General features: G+C 44.3%; 1 protein-coding gene across 1 annotated transcript; it reads left to right on the top strand.

Moving 5' to 3' along the window:
• FAM81B (family with sequence similarity 81 member B) lies at positions 1-26,240 on the top strand. The gene is made up of 8 exons (XM_062600028.1): positions 1-247; positions 6,489-6,732; positions 10,808-10,926; positions 15,091-15,220; positions 17,893-17,999; positions 20,543-20,678; positions 22,924-23,119; positions 25,821-26,240. Exons 2-8 carry the CDS (start codon positions 6,568-6,570, stop codon positions 25,922-25,924), a joined length of 957 nt encoding a protein of 318 aa, XP_062456012.1. The 5' UTR covers positions 1-247; positions 6,489-6,567; the 3' UTR covers positions 25,925-26,240.

Below are 26,240 nucleotides of genomic sequence, written 5' to 3'. Positions count from 1 at the left end.
AACCACGCTGCTCCTAACAAGTGAACGTTTTCAGGACGCAAGGTCACGGTGAAATGCCAGTAGGTTGTTATTTAAATCCTGCTGGGATACAGATCTCAAAAAGCCAAACAGAGTAAGTGATTTATGATAGATACGGCCGCATGAATGAATTCAGCCACGTGGCAGCCCCTGCTTGACAGCAGCAGTTTTTCAGATGTAAAGAGCATTTCTGCTTCCTCAGCCCAGCCCCGAGACGCCCACTGTGCCGGTGAGTCGTGCGGCAGGAGCCTTGTCTGTGCTCGAGCGCCGGGCAGGACGCGGGGGCGGCTGGCGAGGGAGGCTCACGCCGACGGGAAGGTCTCCGTGCCGGGCTCCAGCGCCAAAGGCAAGCTCTCCTGCTGCCTCATGAGCACCGAGACCTTCTTCTCCTCACACCCCTGCGGCTCGGGATGGTGGCAGCATCCTGGCACTGCCTCCACTCCCCCACCACGAATTTACCAGGTGGCAGGTGAGGATATGGTCCACCCTGAGCTCCACGGCAGTCCTGCTGACGTGGATCGGTTGGTCCCTCCTGCCCAGGCGGGTCGGCACCGGCAGCCGAGCCCGTCCCCACGGAGGGGCTGGGGTCCGGGCTGCGGGGCCTCGGACGCCCACCCGGACTGCCCTTGTGGGACCGCGCGACTCGGAGACCTTCGGGGTCAGAGCACCGGAGCGTTAACACGCTGCCGCCGCCGGGGAGAGAGCGCAAACTCCCCCGCGACCCAGCCAGCGCCGCGCCACCGGGAAATAACCACAGCACTAGCTTTAACGGGGATTAAATCAAAAAGAAGTAGGATGGAAACCCTGGAAAAATTAAATGTGGCATGACACTGTTACTGTGGCAGCTTGGGGTCAATCCAGAGGACAATTTATGAGCAAAAAGTATAATCTGTGCTCAGATACGAGATACATTTTCTCCTAAGCCCCTATCAGCAACTCAACCAGAAAAAGTCCGGATTCCTCTTTAAGCCCCATCCTTCACTGCTGTCTGCCAAATATACAGAGAAATGGGGACGGGTTTGCAGCTGCAGAGAACATTCAAGGTTCGCATGAGCTGAAGGTGCATGTTGATTACCCACGGCCGTGAAGTGCCATCACGTTAGATTATTCTTTTTCAGAGAACTGAGGGAACAACTTTAAGTAATGGAAAATTGATTAACTGCCCTTGATGTTACATTTATAAATGTTCCTGCTTTGAGTTTGCTTGATATTTTCTTGCAGTTTCTTTAACCCTGCAGGCCACTAGCTTAAACTTACTTTCCCAAAGTTAGAACTGCAGCTGTGCCATCAAAATAGCTGCTTGGGAAAAGTTAAGTCTCACTGACAAAACAGTGAAGCTATACTAGAAGCAAAAGATCCTCTCAAAAAAAAAAAGTCCTTTGAGTAGTAACAAAAATAGAAAAAAAGAAAGACAGAAAATCCAGGAAATATAGCATCCCAAAGTATTAACCCTAAGAGAATCTTTTCTGCCCTGACATGCAATCCTCCTCAACACTGTAATGCTGCTGTTAACCCGCTTTCCTGGGAAAGTGAACCCTGTGCGACCGCTCTGCCTGTTAGGCTGCCTTTCTTCCTTTGAGAATTTTGGAATCCCTTGGACATTTCAAACGGATTTGCTGGAGGGTTAGTGATTTCAAAGATTTGAATTTCCTGCAAGTTTCAAGAAAATCAATAGCCACGTAAAGATGCAAATGAGCTTCGCTGCTCATGGAAAGTTTCCAGTGCAAAGTCAGGATCATTTATTTTGCGTTATTTGGTGTTCAGTGATGAATAGTAAGCACAAGTACAAGCACAGCCCGCCATGTGCTGTGTCTTGGCTGGAGAGGTGGACAGGGGCCCAGATTACCCCCACCTACCTTTTAGTTTGTTTCTTCCCGTCATCATCTAGCCCCTCGTGCCCTTTCTAGCCTTAGTCTCCAGACCCAGAATGAGTTGTTGAACTCACAGGTCTTGAGCTGATGCAAAATGTTGCTATTTGGTCTCTAATTCAGTTAATCCTATCTCCCCCCCTCATATACTTTTCTTCTTTTAATTATTTGACATTTGCTATGAAATGTCACATGGATACCCGAGCTCAAGGTTCAAGGTGTCTTCTGGTACAGAGCTGAAACAACCAGCCAGTTCCTTGTGGCTCTTTAACTCTTAGCAGCCTGAGAACTGAAATTGCAATGTAATATAGCAGAGCTTGTCCAAGATCATGGAGATCTTGTTCAGTCTACTTCCCTCTTCTGTTCCTACTAGGAGATCTGCTGGTAATACCTGGATATCTGAGGCCACTAACGTGGTATCCTTTAGCACTTCAGCTGAAGAATAGAGCAGGTCATTCTCATTGGCACGGAGCCACAAGAAATTGCTCTGGCTACCAAAAGCATCCTGAAGTGTGTAGGAGCAATTGGTGTGAAATACCTTTAGTATATTAAATCCCTGGGATCAGAAAAAATTCTTGCCTTTCTCACTTAGTAATTAATTGTGATTCATAATAATATTTGATGTGATTAGAGTAGTAGTTTGCAGGATAGTTTGTAACACACACTCAGATCTTTCAAAGGAGATCAGTAATAACCCAAAGTGGCCTGGAATTCTTAAACTAATATTAGTTCTCCCCAAGCCAAACAGCTCAAAGCTACAATTTTAATTTTAAATGAGAAAGCCAACAGGGTTAGTAGCAGAAGTTAATTTCTATAAATGATGGATCCAAATCTTTGGCCAAATCGTCTCATGGTCCTGACAAAGGATCCAGGGTGTTTTATGGCCCTTATTACGCATATGAGCATTCAGAATGACACAAACTGACAGTACCCTCAGCAGAGGATGATTGTTGTCAAAGTCTCACAACAGTGAAGGAGATGTGTATGGAAGATGACACAAGGTATTCACCTCCAGTGCTCCCAGATGTCTGCATTTAGAGAAGAACTTGAAATTCACCATAGGTTGCTTACCATCCAGCAGTCGGCCCGGGGTGTAAGGCAAGCAACATGAGAAGGCTCGGTCAGGTCCACGGGGTTCAGGTGTTGACTGTAGCAGGTATCTTGCAGGCTCAGGCCCTTCAAGGGGGAATTGTGATAGTAGTCCTGACAGTAAAACTTTTCATTAGTCAGATGAGCCATTGCTTGGTTTTTTTATTAAGATTTTTTTTCTTCTTTTCCTAGAGTCTTCATTGCCTTCTCAGCTCTGGCACTCACTGGACCCCTTGGAAGCCAATCTAATTTACTAACCCAGCAAAAAACTAATCCAGCCAAAAAGGAACGCTTTTCTGCTGGGCTAGCAAATGGAGTTAAATCGGGGAGGAGTCTGTTAGGAACTCATAAAAGTATGCAAAAGGAGTGGGCAAACGACTGGGAAGTGGAAAAGAGAGCAGAGGAAGGAGAAGGAGAGAAGCAAGGGAGAGCAAGACCTGCGCTTTTTGGTCAGGGGAGTCCCCGGGATTAGCTCAGTTACCCATGCAACCCACCTCGGGCTTCCTGTGGCCATCTGTTCAAGCGAGAGCCGTGGGCAGCCGGGCATCCAGCTTCAGCCTTCAGAGCTGCTGACCAGCCTTTCCAGAGGCCCGGGGGCCAGCCCGTTACTTCTGTTTGTCCAGCCACTTTGGGTCCCAGTGTACAATTTTGTTTTGGATTCTAGTTGTAAAATGCAACAACAGAGAATACCTTCTTCAAACAGAACCATTTTTTTTATATGCAAAAGGCAGAGTTTAAACAACAAAAACCTGTACACGTATTCTCTCATCTGCACTGAGTATTTGACTCATGCAAGCTAACAGGGCTGATTTAGCCGTGGAAATTCTCTCCATTTTCCTGCAAGCTAAGCTTCAGTCTGTTTCTTTTCATACTTCTCTTCCCTTACTCAGTGCCTCAAACTGTGACTGTTTCCAGCTCTTTGCTGACAAGATCTAACTGACAAATATTTGAGAATTCAAGCTGCTGTTCTCTTCCTTTAGGCAGCTCCAAATTCACATTAGAGTAGCTTTAATTCGAAAGCCTTTAAATGGCCTTTTTGCCAATGTGCACTGTGGAAGGGTTGCTGTAAGCGCATGGTAGGATGGGAAGAAAAAGGATGGAGACATCAGCAGCAGCCCCAGAAGCACCAACTGAGAGTCTAGAGGGCCCTGCTTCATGACAGAATAATAACTCGAAAAGTTGCATCTAAGAAATGTACTAGAGATACAGGATTGGAAGTTACGCAGGAGAAGGGAGGCTTGAGAACAAGTGGGTCTATCTGGATCATACCCAGCTATCGTGCTGAGGAGAAGTCTCAGGCTGGGCTGTGTCAGACCGCTATGTGTGTTAGTAAGTAAACAAAGAATTCTGCCACTAGTAACTGTCTCTTACTTAGCAAGTTCCTGATATACCTCTCCATGATTTCTCCTATCTGTCTTCTGTGCATTTCTACCACTAGGAAAATCAGGGTGCGGAGTGGTGAAGTGACCCAGCAGAACAGCTCAAAAACAAATCCATGCATGTCCACACATGCAGGCGGACTTGACCAGGGTAGGCGTGATGTGCATCGCTCAAGCAGCTCAGGGGGGTCTTAGTAGGCTTGGAAGAGAATTAAAAATTGAATGTACAAATGTGATCAATGAATCACCCCATCGGTCCTGCATCTGATGGAAGCCCATCAGGCTGCTCAGCATGAAAATGGCTGCATGGGAGATAAAGGTAGAGCAGCCAAAGGCGATGAAGTTTCAGAGATCGTATATTTAACAACTCTGGCTAAGGTCTCAGGCTCAAACGAAGTCATTGCTGCTGCATAGTAAGTTGCTGTACACCAGCAGTTCTGTGGTGCATGTGGCTGTCAGTGTGCACGTTCTTGAGCCACAACAACAAGTGCAATAGGATAAAACTTATTTTAGAATTACCTTAGAGTATGTTGAGTTAAGGCATCCTGGTCTGTATATGCTGTGGGCTATGATCGTGCTCATGGACAAGTCAGGTAAGACTTGATAACCTCTCAATCTGCAGTAACAACATCATGAACCTAACTCCTGAGACTGACCATGTAGGTCACACCACTTAAATAGTCTTAAAGAAAAAAAAAAACGGTTTGTAAGAAATGAAATGCTTATAAATACTAAAAATAAAAAATATGTATTATAGACACAGTTCACTTTCAGCCAGTGACTTCTGCTGTCGCTAGTGGAAGAGAGCACACGATCTTAGCTGGTCGTTTTGATATTTGGAGTTTTTAACCAAGAAGAGATTGAAATTAAGAGTTCAGATCTTGTTGCTACTTCATGGCTGCCAAAGGTTATGTTTACTTTAAAACTGTAATTGTACAGACAAATGTAAAGCAGCTCTTGGTACACAGCGACGTAAGGCAGCTGTAGAACATCATCACAGCCCATATGGCTGTAAAATTTGTTGCAAAATATCCTTAGGCGCACTTCAGTCATTAAACTGTCATCTTTGCATTTTGTGTATTGATTGAGTAGGGCAGCTGAACTCTCTTCTCCTTTCTCTTCTTAAAGTTATTTTTTCCTCAGAACTTTTATTTATAGCAGTCTACGACTGGAGATCAGGAGCAAGCGTGTCCGACTTCTTTCCCAAATGACAAGCTGAGTGTTTTTCTTCATCATTAAGTTATGGGCTTTAGGTGAACTGCTTGATGAAAGGGTGCTTCTTCTGGCATAGAGAACATAGAAAACATGCCATTGAGGTTAAATTAAGGCATGAAACATAGCTTGTTATCTGGATGCCAGGCAAACTCAGGGTTCTGCAGTGATTAAACCTCTCTGGGTTTTTCCAAAAGATAAACATCAACCCTAGTTTCTCTCAACCCCCAGACTGTGCCTATCTATATCTAAATTAAGCTTCCCATTGTACCCACCATACAACAGACCCGTACGACATCCTTCCTCCCTTCCAGCAGGGACATATATGTGGTTTCACATGAGTGTATTGGTGCTGCTGGCCGGCTGCGTTTGGCCCCAGAGGGCAGCCAGGCTGGTGCAAAGCCCGGGGGAAGCGTCCGAGCAGAACGGGGCCACCCGGCAAAGAGGCGCGTGGCTCTTCCCGGCAGTCGACGACAGCGTCCGTGTGGGAGGAAGAAGGGGAAAGAAGCAACGAAGCAGCCTGCACGCGCAGGGCAAGCGTGCATTGAATCACCCGCTCTGTCTGCGAGGAAGCGGTCCAAAGCCAAGGGGAAGAGCTCTCCCCAAAGGTGGGACTGCTGCATGCGCGGAGAAAAACCGCTAACGCAGCGTCTAGGTGGGTGCCCAGACAAACACCGCGTTAAGCATCTGCGGAGGTAGATGTTGAGGATAGAGAAAGTCATTGCTCTGTTTAATGAGCTGTGTAAATCTGCTGACTTGATATGCATCATAGACCAGTTCTGCCTCAAACACGGTCCTATCAGTTCTCATACAATCAAGGAAGAAACAAAGGTGAATTTTCAATTCCATTGAATAGAAAGACATGAAAATGGGGATCATGATCACAAGTGCCATTACACAGGAGGCTTTTGGCTTTTGACAGGAGAGAGACTTCCCTTCCTCCTCATCCTAGAAATGGGGTCCACCAGCTTGAGGAGCGGTTATCCAGGCAGGAAAGGACCATGGCTCTTCTCCTCAACCAGGCTTCCCAGGTCAAGGACGACCTGGTCTCCTACCTCCGAGGACCTCAAGGGGACCAGCGAGAGGAGCTGGCTGCCCAGCAGCTGCTGCAAAACTATGTACAGGCTGTTGTGGGTGCAGTTAAGCAGCTCCGCCAGGATGTTCAGGTAGGTCGGCCTTCCCAGCATCCATCCCTCCCTCCCTCTTTCTCATTATTCTTGTAGTTCAGTATTTAAATGGGACTAGGAAAAACAAAGTGAAATAAAATAAGCAGATTAAAAAAAAAAGATCATTAATTAAAAGGATCAGATTCTATTAGCTTTCACTTCTGTTGAAGTACAGGAGACTAAGTCTGAAGAAGATACAAAATAAACTGTACTTTCATCTAACAGCAAGCTCCGGATTTGATTTTACTTCTTTCTTTTTTAGACACAGATGTTCTACTGCTTTGCATAACTTCTGTATGCAACATAACAAATACTGTTGAAAATCTTTGCTAAGCTCAATTCAGACTGGAATAAAGGTTCTGGACATTTGGACCTTTTTTTTTTTTTTTTAAAAAAAAAAACAATAGAGAAGTATGTCTATATTGGCAATGTATGAGATTCTCTTTCCCAAGGAAAGAGAATTGATTATTTGCTGTTATTGTGAGGACAAACATCAAGTTTACCAACACTTTGGGGCTTTTTTTGGACAAGGGTGCAAAATATAAAAATATCATTAAAAAAAAAAGAACACATTCTAATGTTATTTGTTTTATCCTTTGAAGTGCTAAGTGCTTGCCAAATGCCACTAAGTTCACAATATTTTCCATGTACTTGGAAAAGTATTTGAGCTTCTGTGTGTTAATCTTAACAGACATGAAATCACAGCTCACCTGAAATTAATCTGAATGAAAATTGGGATGTGTGCTCATTTTAGACTGGTTTTATTTTCTGCATTTTGATACTAAGAGGGTGTTTTACTAAAATTAAAAAAAAAAAAAAAAAAAAAAAAGAGCCTGTGATGCTATCATCTCTGTGAATCTAATCCTTTCCCTTGGTTAGAAATTACTCTTTGTTAAGTCCTAATCTCAGGTGCATGTTTGCTTTGTACTTCCCGGTTGTGAAGATTTGATCAAAAGAAGAAGCACGGCTGAGAACTGGCAATCAAAGTCACTAAAGAATTAGAGAAGGTCTGACAATTACTCCTGGCACAGTTAAAAACAAAAACAAAAGAAAACAAAAAACCAAGCAAACACTACAGTGGCTGAGCAACTGCTATTTCTCAAGCATTTAAGTTCAAAAAAATTTGTATTTTTCATGAGCTCTATTTAAATTTTAAACAGAAGACAACAGCATTTTCACACAAAGACTGAAAACTATTAAAAATCCTCCAAAAATAGAAAGGATCAAGCCTGCTGCCACATTCGGTCAGCTTGCTCAGTACAGAAACTTTGAGGCAGTGGTAGCAAGTCTGCGTAAGCTTGCACTGTGGTGATAAACACCAGCCTTAGCTGCGTGCTGCTTCCCTGGGCAAGACGCAACCACGTCCTTCTCCACGGAAGTGCTCCTCCGCCACCCCAGCCGTCCCCAGGGCTCCTCTCTGGGCCGCTGTAGCTCAGCCCTCCTCAGAGGCCAGATGTTCTCCCTGATCCCCATCTTCCTCTAGGGCACAAAATACCACCTCAGCTGTAAACTCTCCGTGGCAAGAGTCACCCATCCATTCTGCATATATTCCCCACCAAATGCAATGAGGGCTTCACCCAAGGCTGGAAACTAAGGGCATTGCATCAAGGTGAGTCAGGGGCATGGTGTCGAGTGTTAAATTATCCAAAGGGAAATAGGAGTCACTCGTAGTTCAAATCCTTCCAAAAGTGGGAAGACAATTCTTTGAAAAAGCCTACTTTGAGAAAGACTCTGGCATACTGTTGCCACCAGGAGAGAAGCTGAACATGAGGAACTGGATCTATCTGAGAGCCACAACATAGTCTGGGCGGCTGCTGCTCCGAAACATCAAGATAAAGCAATTACTGGCAGGTGGAAAACAAACAAAAAAAAAGCACTGGAGACGTCATTCATCATTCTGCTATAGGACTGGAAATCACAGGAGAAAAACATCAACATTAGAAACTGGGGGCAGAGGGGAAAGGGTTTAAGTGCTTAACATCTCCTCTCCAATAATAATTATAAAATAGTCGTGTGTAAGTTACAGGACTGAACACGCACTAGCGACCGAATACGACAGGTGAGATTTGCGTGCATGTATCTCTGGTGAGCGGGGAAGGTAATGTCGCCAGGTGCTGGGGGAACCAGCCGAAGGACGAGACTACCGATTCCTCTCGATAAGCAGCTGCTTTCCATCTTAACGAACGAGCGTCTCACGCTGCTTGTGCCAGCGAGAGCGCGGTAGTCGTTCATGCCACGTTTCTACCTTTGTGCCGTTATTGCATCCCATTCGCACTGTCAAATACACTGCAAATGAGTCATCTGAGCTGTGCAGTGCCTTCAAGCCTTTGAGGATACGAGTTTCCAACAAAGAACAAAAATAGGGATGCCTGGTCACAGCTCAGCATTTCAAATGCCAATACTCAGTGTGCACACGGACCAGAACTATTCGGATGTAACTACACAAATGACTGCTTTTAATTAAACCTTACTCCAGAATTGTTACGATTTTCTCTGCTCCCCTATGCCCCGCACCTGGCAAGTGCTAGAGCTAGAGCATCTCCTTTGGCTGAAGAAGTGGGACTGTGAGGATCTGAGTGGCCTCTGTGGTAGGGACGTTTGCTGGTGGTGAACGCACGTGGAGGCTGCGCGTGCTCGCGCAGCGGGAAGGAGGTTGTGGGGCTGGGGCAGGAGGAGGCAGACGACTCCTTTGCTGACTAGTCAGTGACTAGCTGATGTGCCGAAGATGCCATGAAGTCGTTAAGCCGCCCCATGATTATATTCTAGCTGCCCTCATGCTATGGAGAGACCACGCCACGTGATCTGTCCTCAGACTGTGCAGCTTTACCGATCTGAAATTGCCATATGAAGGGCAGCACGCCTGGGAACTTCCCAACAAATCCAAAAGGATGCAAATTCCAGCCGTTCCTAATTTTGTAATGCCTGCTCCGCACTGCGCCAAAGAGCTGGAAGCTTGAGACACCTGCTGCTGTGTTCACGCAGTACGGGAGCTTTCAATACGCCTGCCATCCCTCCTTCTCCAACCTGCTCCTCAGCCGACACGGAAATACTCGCTCCAACTCCGCTGAGCAACTAAGGCAGGTGGTGGGAACCGCTGCATTGCCGGCTGCAGGGTGGTGAAGAGTTTCTGAAGCGATGGTCCAATGTGCCCACCTAGGGAACCAGCAAAGTCTAGGCGAGCAGGGGCTTGCTTAAACCCAGTTCGATTATCCTCACACCGTCCTGCAGCCTACGCGGTAGGAAGAGCCTGTAGGACAGGCAGGACACGCAGTGCAAAGCTGCTCACAAGACTGCTAGGGATCTAGCACTAGTAACATCCCCTTTGCAATGATAATTTTGCCAAACTTTAAGCATTTCAGTTGAAATATTACCCAATATTTGTCTCTCCTTTTTTTTTTTTTTTTTTTTTTTTTCTGATTCACTTAGTGTGGACCATTTCAAATAAAAAGCCAAAAAAGACTCTATTTTGCATAATTATATGCATTAAAAAAGGTAAAAGTTGTGCTTCGGCTGGTGTGCTCTGCAGTGCTGAAATGCGCTGAAATACCCATTCCAGGCCTCTCCTCTCAACCTGAGCACCAAAATCAGCAGATTTTAAAAATCACTCTGTCCCGTATCCATCATAGGGCACACTAACCCTGCAAGGGCTTCTTAAAATTAATGTCTGTGCTCCGTTCAGACTCTGTCCCGACGAGCCTCCCCAGAGGAGCCTGCAGGGTGGTTGCCTGCTCTGTCCTCCACTCAGATGCTCAATGCTGCGCCGTAAATTGGGTAGCAACGGGGGTAAAACAACACGTTAAATGACTGCTGGTACTGAGCCTGCCACCATGTGCTTGCACCATGGGCAGGTGCCTTCACCCGAGCCCGAAGGCGCCCCGCGCTCAGAGGTGAGGGAAGGGGCGCTAAGGACCTCGCCACCGCGCGCGTGGAGCACACCGAGGGTGGCCCGCAGCGTGGCCCCACGGCTTTGCATCCTCGCTGCCTGGGCAGACCGTGCTCAGGGTCTGCCCTGTTTTGAAATAAAAGAATGAAAAAATGTAAAACCAAAACTGGATTAATGGGCTTGAATTTGCAGGTTTTGGAAACGCAAATAAGAACAAGGGATAACGCCACAATAGAAGCTAACTTTGCTGTTCAAAGTCTGGACCGTAAATGCATCCAAGGTTTTGGAGACCTACGTGGAAGAGTGGCAAGGTAAGGAATACCTAATGGACACGATTTTCATTTCTGCCAGCCTGTTCGTGTAAAGTATGAATGTACTTTGCACTTGTTTTGTATCTCCTTTTAGAGCCAGATCTGTGCCTCTCGTTCTCAGAGTAAATGAGAACCAAGTTCTCCATGTTAATGAAACTATTAGGTTAGTGTGTGTGTGGGGGGAAACAACTCTCATCTTCCTATTTCATTCTTCATCACAAACTTAACATTTTAGAAAATTTCTTCTACAGCCTGGCTAGATTTTACCTGAAGTAATTATTTCCTCCTACTTAAACTCTCCTGTTGTTTCAGTAAAATATGGCATAGAGTTATCTTTAAAAAAGTAAAGACGTTATCTTTGCTTCCTCTCTTGGAAAGTCAGTCTTGTCAAGCAAACTTGATTTCTTCTTTTGATGAGATTGAGTTGTCATTGGTACAAGTAGTTGTATGTATGTAACATACATAGACTTCTGTAGGGCACTTAGTAACACAAAATGCTGTAATTAAAGCAAAGACAAAATAAAACACTGCTGTGTAGTATCAAGAGAGTACACAGACTGAGAACTGTCTGAATTGATACATCAGAAAATGTAGTCACTGAGGAAGAAATTCCCTGAACTGAAATGTTTCTAGTGGGGTTCTCCAGAGACTGGTCATATGCTTTTCACAGATTTTGAGTAATTCAGAAACACACATAAAATCACTGCTATTGAAACCTGTGGAGAAAACAAGAGTTGGTCAAATGAGAAGACAGAATTAGAGGGTAACCTGGATTATTGGCTATGGGGCCAGTCGAAACAAAATGCATTTTATACAACCAAATGAGTGTTAGTTCCACTACTGAATGCTCCCTGAAAAACAGCGAAAGATTTAGGGAATATGGTAGATAAATAGCTTATCCTGAGCTCTTGCAGTGATGCAGTATCAGAAGTGCTGGGAATATAATCTTGCACAAGAGAAGCAGAGGACCGGTAAGTGGGAAGATTATTTTAGCTCTATATATGGCGTGGATGAGACCGATACTAGGATACTGGTTCTAGTCCAGAGTCTCCCTTCTGAAATGAAAAACTTGATATGGTGTAAAGAAGAGCTGCAAATGTGATGGTGGGACAAGGAAAATTTCTGGCTGAAAGAAGTATAAATCTATGTATAGCTTTTATATATATACATATATATATAAAAGAATCCAGAGATTTCTTCATTTTCATGTATAACTACAAAGAGAGAGAAAGAAAATGACAGGGTACCACAGGACCCCATCTTAACTGCTGGAGAAAGGCCCAAGAATCCAAAGCAAGAAACTGAATGCAACACATTCAAACTTGGCACAAAAAAATTCATGAACTGGTTGGCCTTTCCCACTGGGACAGAGGGACTGGAGAAAGGAAGAGCTCAAAACACACATATGAAATTGCACATATAAAAAGATTGTGAAGACACCAAAATCATTGTCACCATATTCTAGAAACAAAATCCTAAAGGAAAAAAAAAGAGAGCGAGAGAGAAAGGAAAAGAAAATGGCACATTTTCTAGCTTCGTCAAAACATACTGATACTGCGGTGCTGGAGCTGGCTTCCTAGTCGCATTTCAACAGTCATAAACAGTCATATAGTCATTACATATGAATAATTGTCATTAGACTAAAACACAGTGCAGTTTTATATGATTCATGAATTGCCAGCACTTTCTCATTTTGACTGCTACTGAAGTTTCTCTGTGGAAATGCCAAGCCTTAACGGGACACCTGCCTCCAGCATGGTGGTTCAGAAATGAGCCACTGAAAACTGAAGAAATACCATTATAATGATGAATGATATTTTGATTTTCCACATTTCTTTGATCTTTTTTTTTTTTTTTTTTTTAGGATAAAATATTTCTGTGTATATTAAATAAAGCCTGGAGTGGTTGGAGACAAAGGTACATGCTCATATAATTTACATTTTTTTAATTAATGGAAATCTTCCAAACTCAGACTGGCAATGGCAGCTTCCCTCTTGATTTGTAGCCTTGCCTTAATCCAAAACTAAAATTCTGTGCTTCTCAGGGCAAAAGGAAGGTGCAACATAGCATCACACTCTCAAAAGCTCTGATCACTTGACTCTTCAGAACATGCGGTACTTCATTCAACACAGTCTAATACATACTACTCCTTCCATGACTTTGAAGGGTAAAGCTCCTCGAATATACAGAAGGAGGTTGTATTCCTGTCTTTAAATAGATGTGCTGGTATATTATTAGAGGCTTTTATTTCTTTACACTTTTTATTTTGTATGCAGCTCTCCTAAGAGTGTACTTTCTACACCTTTCCTCATTCTTCTTCACTATCATTTCCACACTGTCCAGCTTCTATTTTATGTGATGACCGGAAAACAAAGATCTCACCCTGTGCTGTTCTTTGTGTCCTGTACGAAATATCAAATTAGATCAAGATTTAAGTAAATCACAAGTATCCCTATTCTCTTCAGGATAAAAACTACCAAACTGTGCATGCAATAAGCATGTAGCTACTTTACATAAATAATAACGATGATATTATGCATAGGGATAAATGGGCTAGAAGGAGGCCCAGGACTTAGACATCAGCTGGTGAGTAAAGGCCTGGTATGCAAAGTGTACCAGGTCTCCTGAGGCCACAGGCCACTGCTTTAGCCGCTGGAGCTACCCAGTAATACAGAAATAGTTGAATTAACCCAGTGATGCAAGGCTAATTCTCAGTCTCTGTGGATGATGCTTTTAAATCCTCCGTTTTTAAGTATTCTCTATATCCAATATTTAAGTTGCTTTTTCACTCTTGTAGCTGAAATTATGTCATCTTACTGATATAGATCCATTTAATCCTCTCCCTTCTCACACCATTTCCGTATTGCAAAGTTTCCCAATTGCTGCCTTGAGGGGGGATTTTCTCAAGCAGAGGGAGGCTCCAGTTAGCAATAAACCTTGTATCTAAACCAAAAAACTCATTTCGGTCGTATGGATACGCGTTCTCTTCAACACGTTTCAACTAGGCGCAGACAAAGCGCTGCTGCGCTGCGCAGCACGAAGCCGAACTGGAGGGGCGCCGGCTTTCCGCGGTCCCGCGAAACCAGTGCTCCGGGAGAGCCGCGGCGCCGGGGGCAGTGGTGGCGGCGGCGGCACGGGGGCGCGGAGGCGTCCGCACACCGGCGCCAAGTTGTGCCTCCCGGCCAGAGCGCAGCAGCCGGAGCACAGCTGGAGCACAGCTGGAGGGCAGCCGGAGGGCAGCCGGAGGGCAGCCGAGCTTTAATGAACAGTCCTGCTCTCTGTCTCCCTCTCAAAACCTGCATTTCGCCATTTTAGCTATTTTATAGTAGTTTTTCCGGGTGATAGCTTCTCTTGATCCGAGCCCCGGCCCGCGTGCGAAGTCTCTGCAGCTTGCCGTGGCGTTTTCTGGTTCCCCTGACGTGGGGCTCCGTAGGCACATCGCAGTGCCTGCGAGCTGTCGGGAGACGGCGGGCAGCGGGTCTGTTTGAGCTGTCACGACGTCTCTGTGGATCTCTTACCTGTCACCAGCGCTGACTTTATTCTGAGCGCTCTGGTGCTTTGCAGCGTAATCTCTCTGACGTTTTATAACTCAGTTCTTCGTCTTACTCAGCGTCTATCCTGTTATTTGTATTAAGCTGTTGCTTACGTGGTTGTACTAAACAGCGCTACTTTGTGCCCTCGGGCTGCTTGATTCAACAAGCTCCTTACACAACCTGCCAGCACCGGAGCAGGCGGTTGCTCTGGTGGGGCAAACGCTGCAGCCCGCCCAGAGCCCAGGGCTCTTCCAAGCGCTGCTTAGAGAACAGCAAGGCCTCTTGCCCGTCACTGCCCTAAAATTGATCTTCCTCAACATCTGCTTCCGACGGGAGGACGTCAGAGGCGAGGACGCTCGCTGCAGCGACGTGCCATCCCAGCGCTCCCGCGCTTCCGGCAGTAATGCAAAAATCGCAAGCGGTAGGAGCTCAGCTTAGCCGCTCGGCTTGTCCAAACGGGGCGTCTCCATCTCCACTGCCGCGAGCCCAGGCGGCTCCGGGAGGAGGGATCGGGTCAGACAGCAGCACACGGAGACCCACGGCGGCTTCCAGTTATAAAACCTCTGTAAGTGTTATAATGCAGATTTTCTTCCCCCCCCCTCCTTTTACTAAATCTCTGTTTCGATTCTAGATGTGAAGCAAGCATTGCAAAATTAGCTGGAGACATCCATAGTATCAGGCTCGAGGCCCACAAGACTGATAAAGAGATTTATGGCGTTCGCTCTGCCCTTGAGAAGTCCGTTAGCGATTTTGAGAAGAAGGTAAGTACAGAAGCCTATAGCGAAATACCTATTGAGCAGACACTACACTTAATATATGTTTCCTTTCCAAATTTGCTGCCAATATTAATGATGGATACAACATTTAGACAATTTTTTTAGGATTTGATTAATTAAAACAATTTTCCATGATACTGTAGAATGGTAGTGATGTTTATAATACAGGTGTAAGGTAATAACAGATAATAAATGTATTCCAGGATCTGGGGCTCCTCAAATCATAAATGATCCATTACAGTTTCTCAATATGACTTGTAAGACCCTTGAATCAAAGCATTATTCTGTATTTTAACTTCATCTGGAAATTCCAGTTGCCAAGTTTGAAGGTGATGGCAGGGAGACATCTAGCAGTACCTAACTCCATATGAATTTTGGCAGTATTTCAAACACTTTTGAGATGGTAATGTGTAAACAGTTTTTAAAAAATGGTATTTTCAGTGAAAGTACTTTTTTCTGCATAGAGTGTGTATGCCAAGAGGAAGTAAAAACTGCTGCTGCACATGATTCCTTATAACCGGCCTTTCTCTGTGAGAGGTTTACTACATCCAACAGCAGCTTTGGAGCACTCAGCCTCCAAAAGCACGGGGAACTTTAGCAGAAATGTTTCACAAGAATCCGGCTGCGTTGGAAATTTCAGTTTTCCAACCTCGCAGAGCGATAGCTCTCTCCTCCTGTCCCAAACTCAACACCATCTATCTCTGTCAGGATTGAGCCTGATTGTAGATAGAGGAGATAAAATTTCCTATGCCTTAGTATTACATTCTGGTATCAAATACAGTCTTATTGCTGTAATTTAACTGCATCTTCTGCTATGCAAGACATGGTTCCAGTCTTTTTTTAATGTTTTTTAAACCTTGCCTATATAAACTTCCTCTTTTCCAAAGTAGAATTACTCATGACAGACCTTAATTGAAGATATTTTACCAGGAATTCTATTATAAGGTTCTGTTTGGACATCTGTCTCCAAGAACACATTATAAAAACCCGTTTTTGTTCATTTGGAAGTGGAGAAGGGAACAGGTGTGTGTCAAAATCACATCAAGCAGTATGCAAAAGGATGCAAAAACAAGTCAGGGTAGACATTAAGCAGGAACAACCTTTCTCAGCTGTAGAGCAGAAAACTATCTGAACATGGTTCTAAGAAAGGAGCACAGGAACAGGTTTCTGGAAAGGACTCGTCTCTCATTGTAATGGAGAAGTAGCAAGTCAGAAAAAGGCCCTCCGTGCCTTGGGTCTGATGCTATTTCCTAATTGCCAAGAGCGTTGCAGTTTTCCTTGAAGAGCAAAATTAAGGTCTGCAGTGGAGTCAGTCCTCAGTAGCTCCTTTTGGAGGTCACAAGCCAAGGCTACCAAACAGATAATGGCATCTCTTCCTCAAGGTGCTTTCCATTCTTGTAGGGTATAAAATCTCTGAAGAACAGTGCTGAGATTTCACATTCTTTCTAATTTATTCTTCTGGGGTATGCAGGCCAAATCCTGAATCCTGACTTCAGACTGTCCTTTAAGATCGCTTCTCTATGAAGAGCGCTACAAGCGGAGAGGTTACACAAAAAATGTTTTTTAAATGCTTTTAAATCTCCTCTTTCTCTCAGCACTCAATCTTCAGTACTTGGATGTCTATATGCTCTTTAAATAGTGAGTGCAGATGTTGTCACATTTACAGTGCTCTCAGACCTCTCCATCGCTGCTGAGCCTCACTGCACTAGGAGCCCCCCGCATCTCCCTTTCTCCTGAATTAGGGTGTGCAAAACCAGATGTGGGCTCATGATGAACTCTAAATATTGGAAAAAAACAAAAAAACAAACAAAAAAAAACAGTTTTCCAGCCTTTCTTGGGAGAAGGGCAGGCAGCTGCCAGGCCACAGCTGCCAAGGAAGGGAGGGCAATGGGGCTGGCTGGGCACACTGGGCTGGGTTTCAGGAGGACCGGAGGTGCTGGGCTCCACAGCTCGAGTCTGCGAGGCTTTCTGCATCCCTGGTGAGGTCCCTAAACCACTCGTTTGGGTGACTGAATTGATGTTGCTTCCTCTCACCCAAAAAAAGGAATGATCGCCTGAAAGGGAGCAGCTCCAACAGGCAAATTGTGAGAGCACCACGTATGTGGGATATCCCACCATCTGGGCAGAGCGATGCCGTGCCGTGTTGGGGATATGCATCTAAGCCTGAACTCCCGAATGGATGTCTGAAGGGGGTCTCACATACACCACCTTAGTGCTCTGTGCACAGAAACACTTGATATTCTGGGTGAATCCCTCTTCCTTTCTATGCCATTTGGATTCCATGAGGTGGCAAGGCAGCTGAAAAGTTGCAACACGCAGGCTTTCAAAGATTTACACCTTGGTTCCTACATCCTTGGTGGAGATTTGAATGGTGCTCAGGGCTTTGGAGATCCACGAAGTGTATGTTAGCCCATCCACAATTGCAACTGGCAAAACCTATTTCCACAAGGACTCTGACTTGAGTAGGTCTCACAGTCCTAAAAGCCTTAGAGACTCTGAACCTAAGTCTCTAATTTTCACTGGATGAAATTATTTGTGAGAAGGTAGCTGTACCTTGATGTCAGCTGTTTTTCCCACTCTCGCAGTCATGATGCATACTTATATTTAAGTGCTGATGGTCTGGCTCATAAAAGCATTCTCTGTTGATTTCTCATTAGGTCATGCAGCTATTAGGGAAGATAGAGACTTCCAACTCTGATCAAAGCTCAAACTTAAAGACAGTCCAGGGAGATCAACATCACGAATTGCGACTTCTGGATTTCAAGTAGGTGATGGAGGGCTTTTCATTACGATAATTCGCCCTGAATGCTTTTGTGTGATGAAGGGGTTGCCATGGAACAGCAAAACAAACCTGCCAATTAACATTCATTCAAAACACTAAGGGAAGGTTAATGAAAATCTGCGCTACAAAATAATGAAAATACACCATGAAAGTATATTGCCTTGAAAACTAGTTGTTAAAATAAAGAGGTGCTAAATGCCGTTCTGTAAGAAGAAAGGTATGATACCAATTAACTTTCCACACTGAAAAGAAAGGCACCAAATTGAAAGCTGCTCTCTACCTTTATAACTGGGGCTGGTTTGCTATGTGCCTAATGTGCAGAAAGGCATTTCCTTTAGGTGCCTTCCCAGGCATGGGGCACCGTGGCCGGCGCTGCTGCGGGAGGGAGGCAGGCGGCAGGGGCAAGCAGTGGGGCAATCTCCCGCTCCCTTGGGTTGCGGCATCTGTTTCTTACTGTACGGAGCAGAGTTTTCCTGTTCTAGCTGCAGAAAGTACTTCCAGGGAATGAATGAAATTTTCTGGCACCCATATTAAACCCATCTCAGCATGGACAAGCAGAGTCAGCACAATGAATTTGAAACTGAAATACAAGAATCCTGCAACAAAAATATTCCAGAGGCAACAGCACCATTCTTTAAAATATTGGTTGAGCTATTCGAACCAAGACTTATCTTAATCAAGATTTTTCTCTCTGTCTTATTAGGAGTTAAAAATATACATGAACATTAAGCAGAAAAAAGTTCTTACCAGGAGAACAGGAAAAGGAATAGGGATGAATGGGGAAAAACAGTTAAAATCAGAAAGGAATGGAAATGTGGAAAAGGGGAAAGACAAAAAGACAAAAAGAAATGGAGACAGAGAGCAGTGAGTGATGGAGATGGAGGCAATGTGAAAGGACCAAGAAATAAAACCAAAATAAGAAGAAAAGAGAAATAAAATCAGGCTAGTAAATCAGGAAACTGGAGAACTGAATCGAAGCAGCAGCTGAGTTTCTCAGAAGTTGTTTAGACCTTATCAAAAATGTCACCAAAATTTGGAGGCTTGAAAAGAGATGGATTTCTGGACCTTGAGATATACTCACATTCTGTCTTTTAACATAAATTCCAAAAGATTCATTTACTTAAAGTCGAGATTTTCTTCCATTTAATATCATATTATCATATATTATCGTATTTCATTTTTTAAAAACTTTGAAGAAATTGGACACAAATCAAACAGCAGCTGCATTTTCTTTCTTTCTCTCTTTTTTTTTTTAACCAACCACACAAAATTTGATTTTAAATCTTTGAACAGAGGGGATGATCAGTCCTTTCCTGCTTGATTAATTTATCTTTAGCCATTGAAAGATGGACGTGGGAAAGCGCCTGGAAATTCACAGCCATTGAGCAGAGCGTACGCAACCTCAGGCAGAGCCCAGCACTTACCATGAGCCTGGGAAAATTTATGCCGACTATGAATGACAAACCCTACACTCCAAGCTTTTGTTCTTAAAAAAACAACAACCCCCCCCCCCCCCACAAACACATCTTAGAACTACTACTAAAATGAGTAATAAACTGGTCTGAAAGACTGTTTGTATATGAGATCTTGATAAGACTTTGGCAATAACATTTAACATAGAGAAATTAAATTCTCATTAATGTCTTGTTTCCAGCACTTACAATTACAGCTGATAATTATCATTGTCATGAGACTGATGCAAAGCTGTATCAGTCACTGAATAACAAAACTACTTTCACTAAACCTCCATTGGAAAAATTGTATGTTAGAAGTAATTTAAGCATAAAGTTTGGTGAAAAAAAACCTGCTCTTTACCTGTTGGTTTGTACCCTGACTGAGGCCCAAACAGTCAACCTGTAAGTCAGCCCAAACACAATTCAAGTGGTTCTTGTTGGCATGTAAGCGTATGTTAGAAATTAGTACAACTGCATTAAAATTTACCCTGAAATGCCTACAGCCAGGTCACATGCGTAAGTGTGAACATTTAAATCTGTGACTAAGACTTGGACCTAAATCCAAGTTGCAGGTTGGATGCGAGCAGCCCTCACCGGCCTCTCAGGTGCCCAGGGCTCATGATTCCCACCTGACCGCTGCTCCGAAGATGCCTGGCAGTTCGCTTTTTGCTGATGGACTTGAGCTCACAAACTCCTTCTATCCTTCTGAACTCCATTTTCCAACCAGAAGTGATTTTGCTGCTCTTCCCAACGTCCTGCAACACAGTTAACGTTCAATAGGATTCTATTGTTTCTTCACCTGTTTTGGATAAAGTTAACTCAAATGGAAAGTTAACGGGTTTTTTTTCAGCCCTCAGATATTTTCCTGTAGTAGACCACACTACAGGAAACCCATCTTGGCACATAGGTACAGCTTTTCAAGTCAGGATTGCTAAAACAACTGAGCATAAGGCTTATTAGACTGTTGAAGCGATTTGAGATAATTTAAACAATCTACGCAAGTGACTCAAACTCCCCCATGCTCCTGACTAAACCTCAGTCCCATTACTAAAATAATAACAACAATTTTAGGTTGACAAGTGTTCTAAGGGACTTCAGAGATCAAATGCAGAGCCAACGGAAGTGGATGGAGATGCAGCTGACAAGGTCTGAGCAAGACCAAGCCTACCAGAGGAATCAGCTGCTTCATTCAGTGGAGGAGAGACTGGTAAGACCTCTTATTTTTAGAGCTGACCACGTACACTGGTAGATATCTAGTCCTGCCAGGACCGGTGACAGCAAGCAGCTCCCCTGTAATGCTGACCTGGTGAGGGATTTTGTGCTAAATTGCGCGCACAGAAATCAGATCTATGACAGCAACGCAGTCACACCAGAGTCTCAGGACATGGCCAGCAAAACAGTGAGGTGGGGAAATCACATAGTTGTGGACTAATTTATCTTGGGAGGGTCCTCTGGCAGCAGTGGTTCACCTCCTCGCTCAGACAGGGCCCGCAGCAAAGGCAGCCCAGGTCCGCATCCAGCTGAGTTTTGGTTATCTCCAAGGATGGAGGTTGCACAACTCTCTGGACAATCTGGGAAACAAAATCTTAGTACGTCACCTTTTCAGGTCCCAGGAAGCGCGTATACCCCTGGCAGAGCAAGTGACAGGCTTTCTCGTTCCAGGAAACAGCATCGCTGGTGAACACTGCTAAAATCTCAGCCGTTGACAAGCTTAGGGGAGGAAAAGATCTTCTATGTAGATTCTGCCAATGTTTAAATATAAGAATTTCATTATTATACTGCAGTTCATGTTTTCAGATACAGCAGAGTTTAGATTCCATAGCAGCAGCAAGCATTTAGCACAGAACCAATATGTTTTAATTAATTCCTTCACAGCATTGAAAGCTTTCTCCTTTGCTGCTTATAGCTCACTCAGCTTCAGAGTTCAAAACCTATTAAAACATTATCACTATGTCTTACCATGAGGCTGAAGACTGCTGATCAAAGATCAAATTCAAAGGTGATTCAAAACCAAATTACTACAAAATGCCCTTGAATTTTAATTTTTAAAGATGAAAGCTGTCTAATGATCTCCGGTACTCACAACAGGGAAGACATCCATAACATTTCAGACCTGTCAGCCCTTACCTTTGGAACAGGTTGCCCAGAGAGGTTGTGGAGTCTCCTTCTTTGGAGATATTCAAAACCCACCTGGACACGATCCTGTGCAGTGTGCTCTAGGTGACCCTGCTTGAGCAGGGGGCTTGGAATAGATGATCTCGAGAGGTCCCTTTCAACCTCAACTACTCTGTGATTATCTCCAAGCCACTGTTTGAATTCACTTCCTCTGCTAATACAATTCTGGTGCTAATTTACAGAAAACATCAATGCACGTGATTGTTCTTTCCTAAGGGAGACTGCTGCACCCAAGAATACAGTTACTAGGAGTTAAAGCTTTCACAGCCATCTTTAAATAGATTAAAGAGTATATTTGCACTTCTGTGTACGTTCACGCATACCCACACGGCCACACATAGTGTCTTTTCAACAGAGACGCAGCTCAGGGCCTGGGAGTTAAAGAACACAAATGCTGGGGACAGACAGAGCTGAAGAGGGGCTCCTAGGTAGGAACAGGAATGCTGGTGGACCTGCAAGTGCATGCAGGTGGCAGGAGCTGGAGGTGCCGGGGGAGCTCGGACAGCAGCCGGGCTGTTCAGGGGGCCGATTCGCACTTGGCCACCTGCACCGCCTTTCAGGAGCTGCAGCCTCAGAGCACATTTCCACCACCACCCTCAACCCTATTTCGGTTCAAACCAAACTGCACCCCGTTTGCACACACGGTCCTTCTGCATGTCCCTGGGGCCACACAGGCAGCTCTGCTGAGCAGGAGCAGAGATTTCACTGCTGGCTTGAAAGGCCTCGGTGCAATGTGAAGAGCAAGAAAATGGCAGGCAAGCATGAAGCATGTGTACGAGCCGGCCTCAGAGGTGCCTTCAGGAGCTACAGGGAGCTGGGAAGAGGGAAAGGACTGCTCAACCACCAGTCTAGTTACACACCTGATCTAAGGCTCAGGCTCCCTGTTCATACCAGTGACAAACGAGGATGTGCTGCTTAATGCTTCAGCCCTTTGGTGGCTGAGGAGATGGTGTCTGAGACAAGCACATGACAGCAGCCTGAAAGGGGTCCTCCAAATTCCCGGTATTTTGTTGCATAGTGAAATATAGAATCATTAATTAAATAAAAAGACAGAAAAAAAAGAAGGAAAAAACAAGAAGTGTGCCTTGTGCTAGCCCATCCCCGCTTTTGCAGGGTATCTGGTCCTCTGGGGGTACCAGACCTCACAGGCATTTATTCAGTGCTGTTATTTATGGGGATTAGGAAACTAATTGAACTCATGGTTGCCACAAGGCAGTTTAATGGTGGCTGTATAAAATGTTTTAGTATACACGTGTTGATACGTTGCCTATTTAAAGGAAACAGCAGAAAAAAGACTGGAAGACAAGCACCTACTTCTGTCACTGAAGCTAGAAAGAACAGACAAACCACAGATGTATGAAAAGCAGTTGAAGCAGATGAAGAATGAGGAAAAAACTTTGCACGCAAGAATCACTAGATTTGAAAGACAGATCTGGAATGAGCTGGAGGAAATCCAGAATGAATATAGATCAGGTGAGGATGATCCTTCATTTAACTTATTTCTTAAATGAGTTTGTACAGGACTGCAACTTGCTGCTGCTGCAGAAAATACTTTCTAGGAAAGTAATAAAAAATATTAAGATGACTATTTCTCTCTCCTAAACCCCATTTACAGGGGTGTTAGTTTTCAGCAGCTTGGTTAGCCTGCTGGTCAGTGCAAAAAGCCATCATGATTTTCCCACGCTGGTAGCTTTCTCTTTCCAAATGTCTCCAGGTAAGATCATTTAAAAGGCAATTTTAGAACTTGCTTTCCAAGTTTTCAAGAGCACCTATTTCTTCTATCAGCAAGGTCACCTTCATTGGGAGGGGCAAGCTTTTGCCTTTTACCACAGGTCCTGCTGCCGAGATCCTGTTTTAGTGGTTTGAGATATCATCTTCATCGTTTCCTCCTGCCTCTCAATAAACAGTATCCGGAGATGAAGGCACTGGGATGCTATACTATGTAGCCCAGAAATAATGCAAGTGAAAACAGGAAGCATTTAGCTCACGTTGCTGAACACCCAGCAGCTCCTTCTTGTGGGAACAGGCGTCTTGAATGCAATGCACAGAGCACAAACTGCTTTACCTGCTCAGAGCTCATTCTGGCTGCCCATCTTCCAGCAGCAATTAGAGAGGCTTTCACCTGGCACCGAGCATTGCTTTCACAGGGAGGATTTGCCCTCTCTAATCTGTCCTGTGTCACTCAAACTTAATCTATTGTAATACCTTCTACTTACATGTGATAATAGAAGCAAAACGGACATGTCAGCTTCTCCAAGAGCCAGTCAGCCATCTCTTGAAGAAAACAGATGGCTAGAAATCACTGAACAAGTGCTTTGCGTTTTACTTGTTCTCACTTGGACCTCAGGAGTCTGGTTCCCTTCTCCAAAGCAGTCTGCGATCTGGGACCCCAGCTCTTCATTTCAGTTCCAGCTCCATCACTGCCCACAGTCCCCTGCCAGCCCTCTTCCAGGGCTGTAAGAAACCACGTGCTGCATCTGCTAGGGTCTTTGCAGAGCATGACACAGGAAGAGCTAAGAGCTGGCTATTGCAGAGATCATCTGAGCAAGTATGAGACAGCATGTCAAAGAATGATGTAGCTTAAAAAAAATAGAATAAAAGATTCTGGTGCTGAAAGGAGAGAGATTTTAACTTCAAATTCCCGCCTGCAGAAATTAATGACTGAAGAGATCTGTTTATACCAAACTTTGGTCATGCTTGCCTTTGCACTTGCATGCTCCGATTGCTCTTTCCCATGGCAATCCTCTAGTACAGTCCGACCCAGAAAAGGGGGGAACAAGGCAGTTTGAATGGCGCAGATCAGTAGGAAGGCAGAGGCAGGCGACAGCCTGTCTCAGCAGCTGCTTGCACTCAGCATGCACTAGCACCTCACAACTCGGAGCCCTGCTTGGGATTTATAAAATTCTGAACCTACACAGCAGTTTGGCTGGGCAGGCTCTAGGCCACAGCAGCGACAAAGTTAATCCATATTAAACAGCCATTCTAAAAGGAAAAAACATGTCATCAGCTGTCGTGTCATCATGTAGACACTTCCCCCCCCCCCTTAAAACGAGGAGAATTAGTTGTAATCTGCTCTTATAGATGTTAACTTATTAGCAAGCAAACAGCCTGTGACAAACCGGACAAATGTCAGATGATTACTTTGTAATTTGAAAGTTGTTGTAGTCTCAAAACAGCTAGTTAACAGCTGCTTACTATTCATTTTTTTCCCAGTCTGTCTTGATAATATTTAATGTCTGATGGCCTTTAGCTCTATTTTAGAAAAAAGTCAGCTCCCATCTCTTTCTTGTTATATTCCTACAAACATACACAGCAGGTGTAGCTGAGTTCCCATTCTCCCAACAGTGTACAAAACCAGTTCTCCTAGTAGTGTAAAAAAAAGTAGTAAAAAATAGTGTCTACCTTGGATGAAGTGTAATTCCCATTTACACATGCTAGTACTCTTGGAGATTCCTGGACAAACCTTGTTACCTGGTAGGCAGACTGCAGATCAACAGCGCTAATATCCCATTTCCTGAAACTGGCCATTCTTGTGGTTTTGTCACCGCTGTCCAGTCCCCGGTGTATCCGATTGCAGACGCAGAGTCTCCCTTGGCAAGCCGCCAATAAGCACATGGCTGGCCAGGGGAGCCCCGAGGCTGCAAGAGGAGCACAGGGTAATGCTTCCCACTTCCACTGGTCCCATCGACATGTCACCCACCACACAGACCTGTAGCTACAAGAGTAGCGCTTAAGCACATGAACAGGAACAGCGCATGGCTTTGACTCCAAATAAAGACTGTGGACTTAAATAAAAATAAATAAAAATAAATAAAAATCAATGCTTACTGGAAAAAAAGAAACACTTTAAAAACCATCAGTACTCTTGGCTCTAAGAAAAACATGGTAGTGTCTTTACTCCAACACAACACAGATCTGATACCGATTGCAGTTTGCGGCTATGCGCAAACGTGCTTGGTATTGTCCAGTACATTGGAAGACAGGATTCCTATAGCTTAGAATACAAACTCCTACTACATATCCACAGCATTCAATAAGGTAATGAAATAACTAGATTGGATTTAATATGCTCGGAATTAAATGGTGGTCAGAAACCTTCACAAAGAAAAAGTAGAATCGCTTAATGTACTGAAAGCAACTGCTACTTAATTAATTCTTCCTATTCTTATACTAGGATTTCAATCCATTCGTGAGTCTCTGGAGTTGCTCAAACAAATACAGAACACAAAACTGAAGCTTGAAAAAAAGAAAATTCAGAAAGACATGGCAAACATATGATGCAACGGAACTCCCAGACGTCCCCACCGCAAGAGCAAGGCCTTTACCAGCATTTGCAGGTGTGAGAAGCGACCATGCTTTAAAGAACAACAGAAAGAAAAAGGTTTCGGAAACAATTGCTTTTGCGCTTCCCTATCCCTGTAGGATGTTATCACTACATATCATGTTGTGCAGCCACAAGTGTAATGGTTCTGCAACACCAAAGATCTTTTCATGTCAATTTTACAACATAAAATAGTCCAGTGTAGAGGAAAAAAAAAAGCTTAAGGATTGATTTAAAATTTGACAAGCAAATTTCATACAAAGGTATTCACGT

The sequence above is a fragment of the Rhea pennata genome, chromosome Z, assembly GCF_028389875.1.
Source record: "Rhea pennata isolate bPtePen1 chromosome Z, bPtePen1.pri, whole genome shotgun sequence".
Taxonomy (NCBI): Eukaryota; Metazoa; Chordata; class Aves; order Rheiformes; family Rheidae; genus Rhea; species Rhea pennata.
The sequence above is the reverse complement of the archived record's forward strand: the minus strand, read 5'-3'. Positions and strand labels throughout refer to the sequence as shown.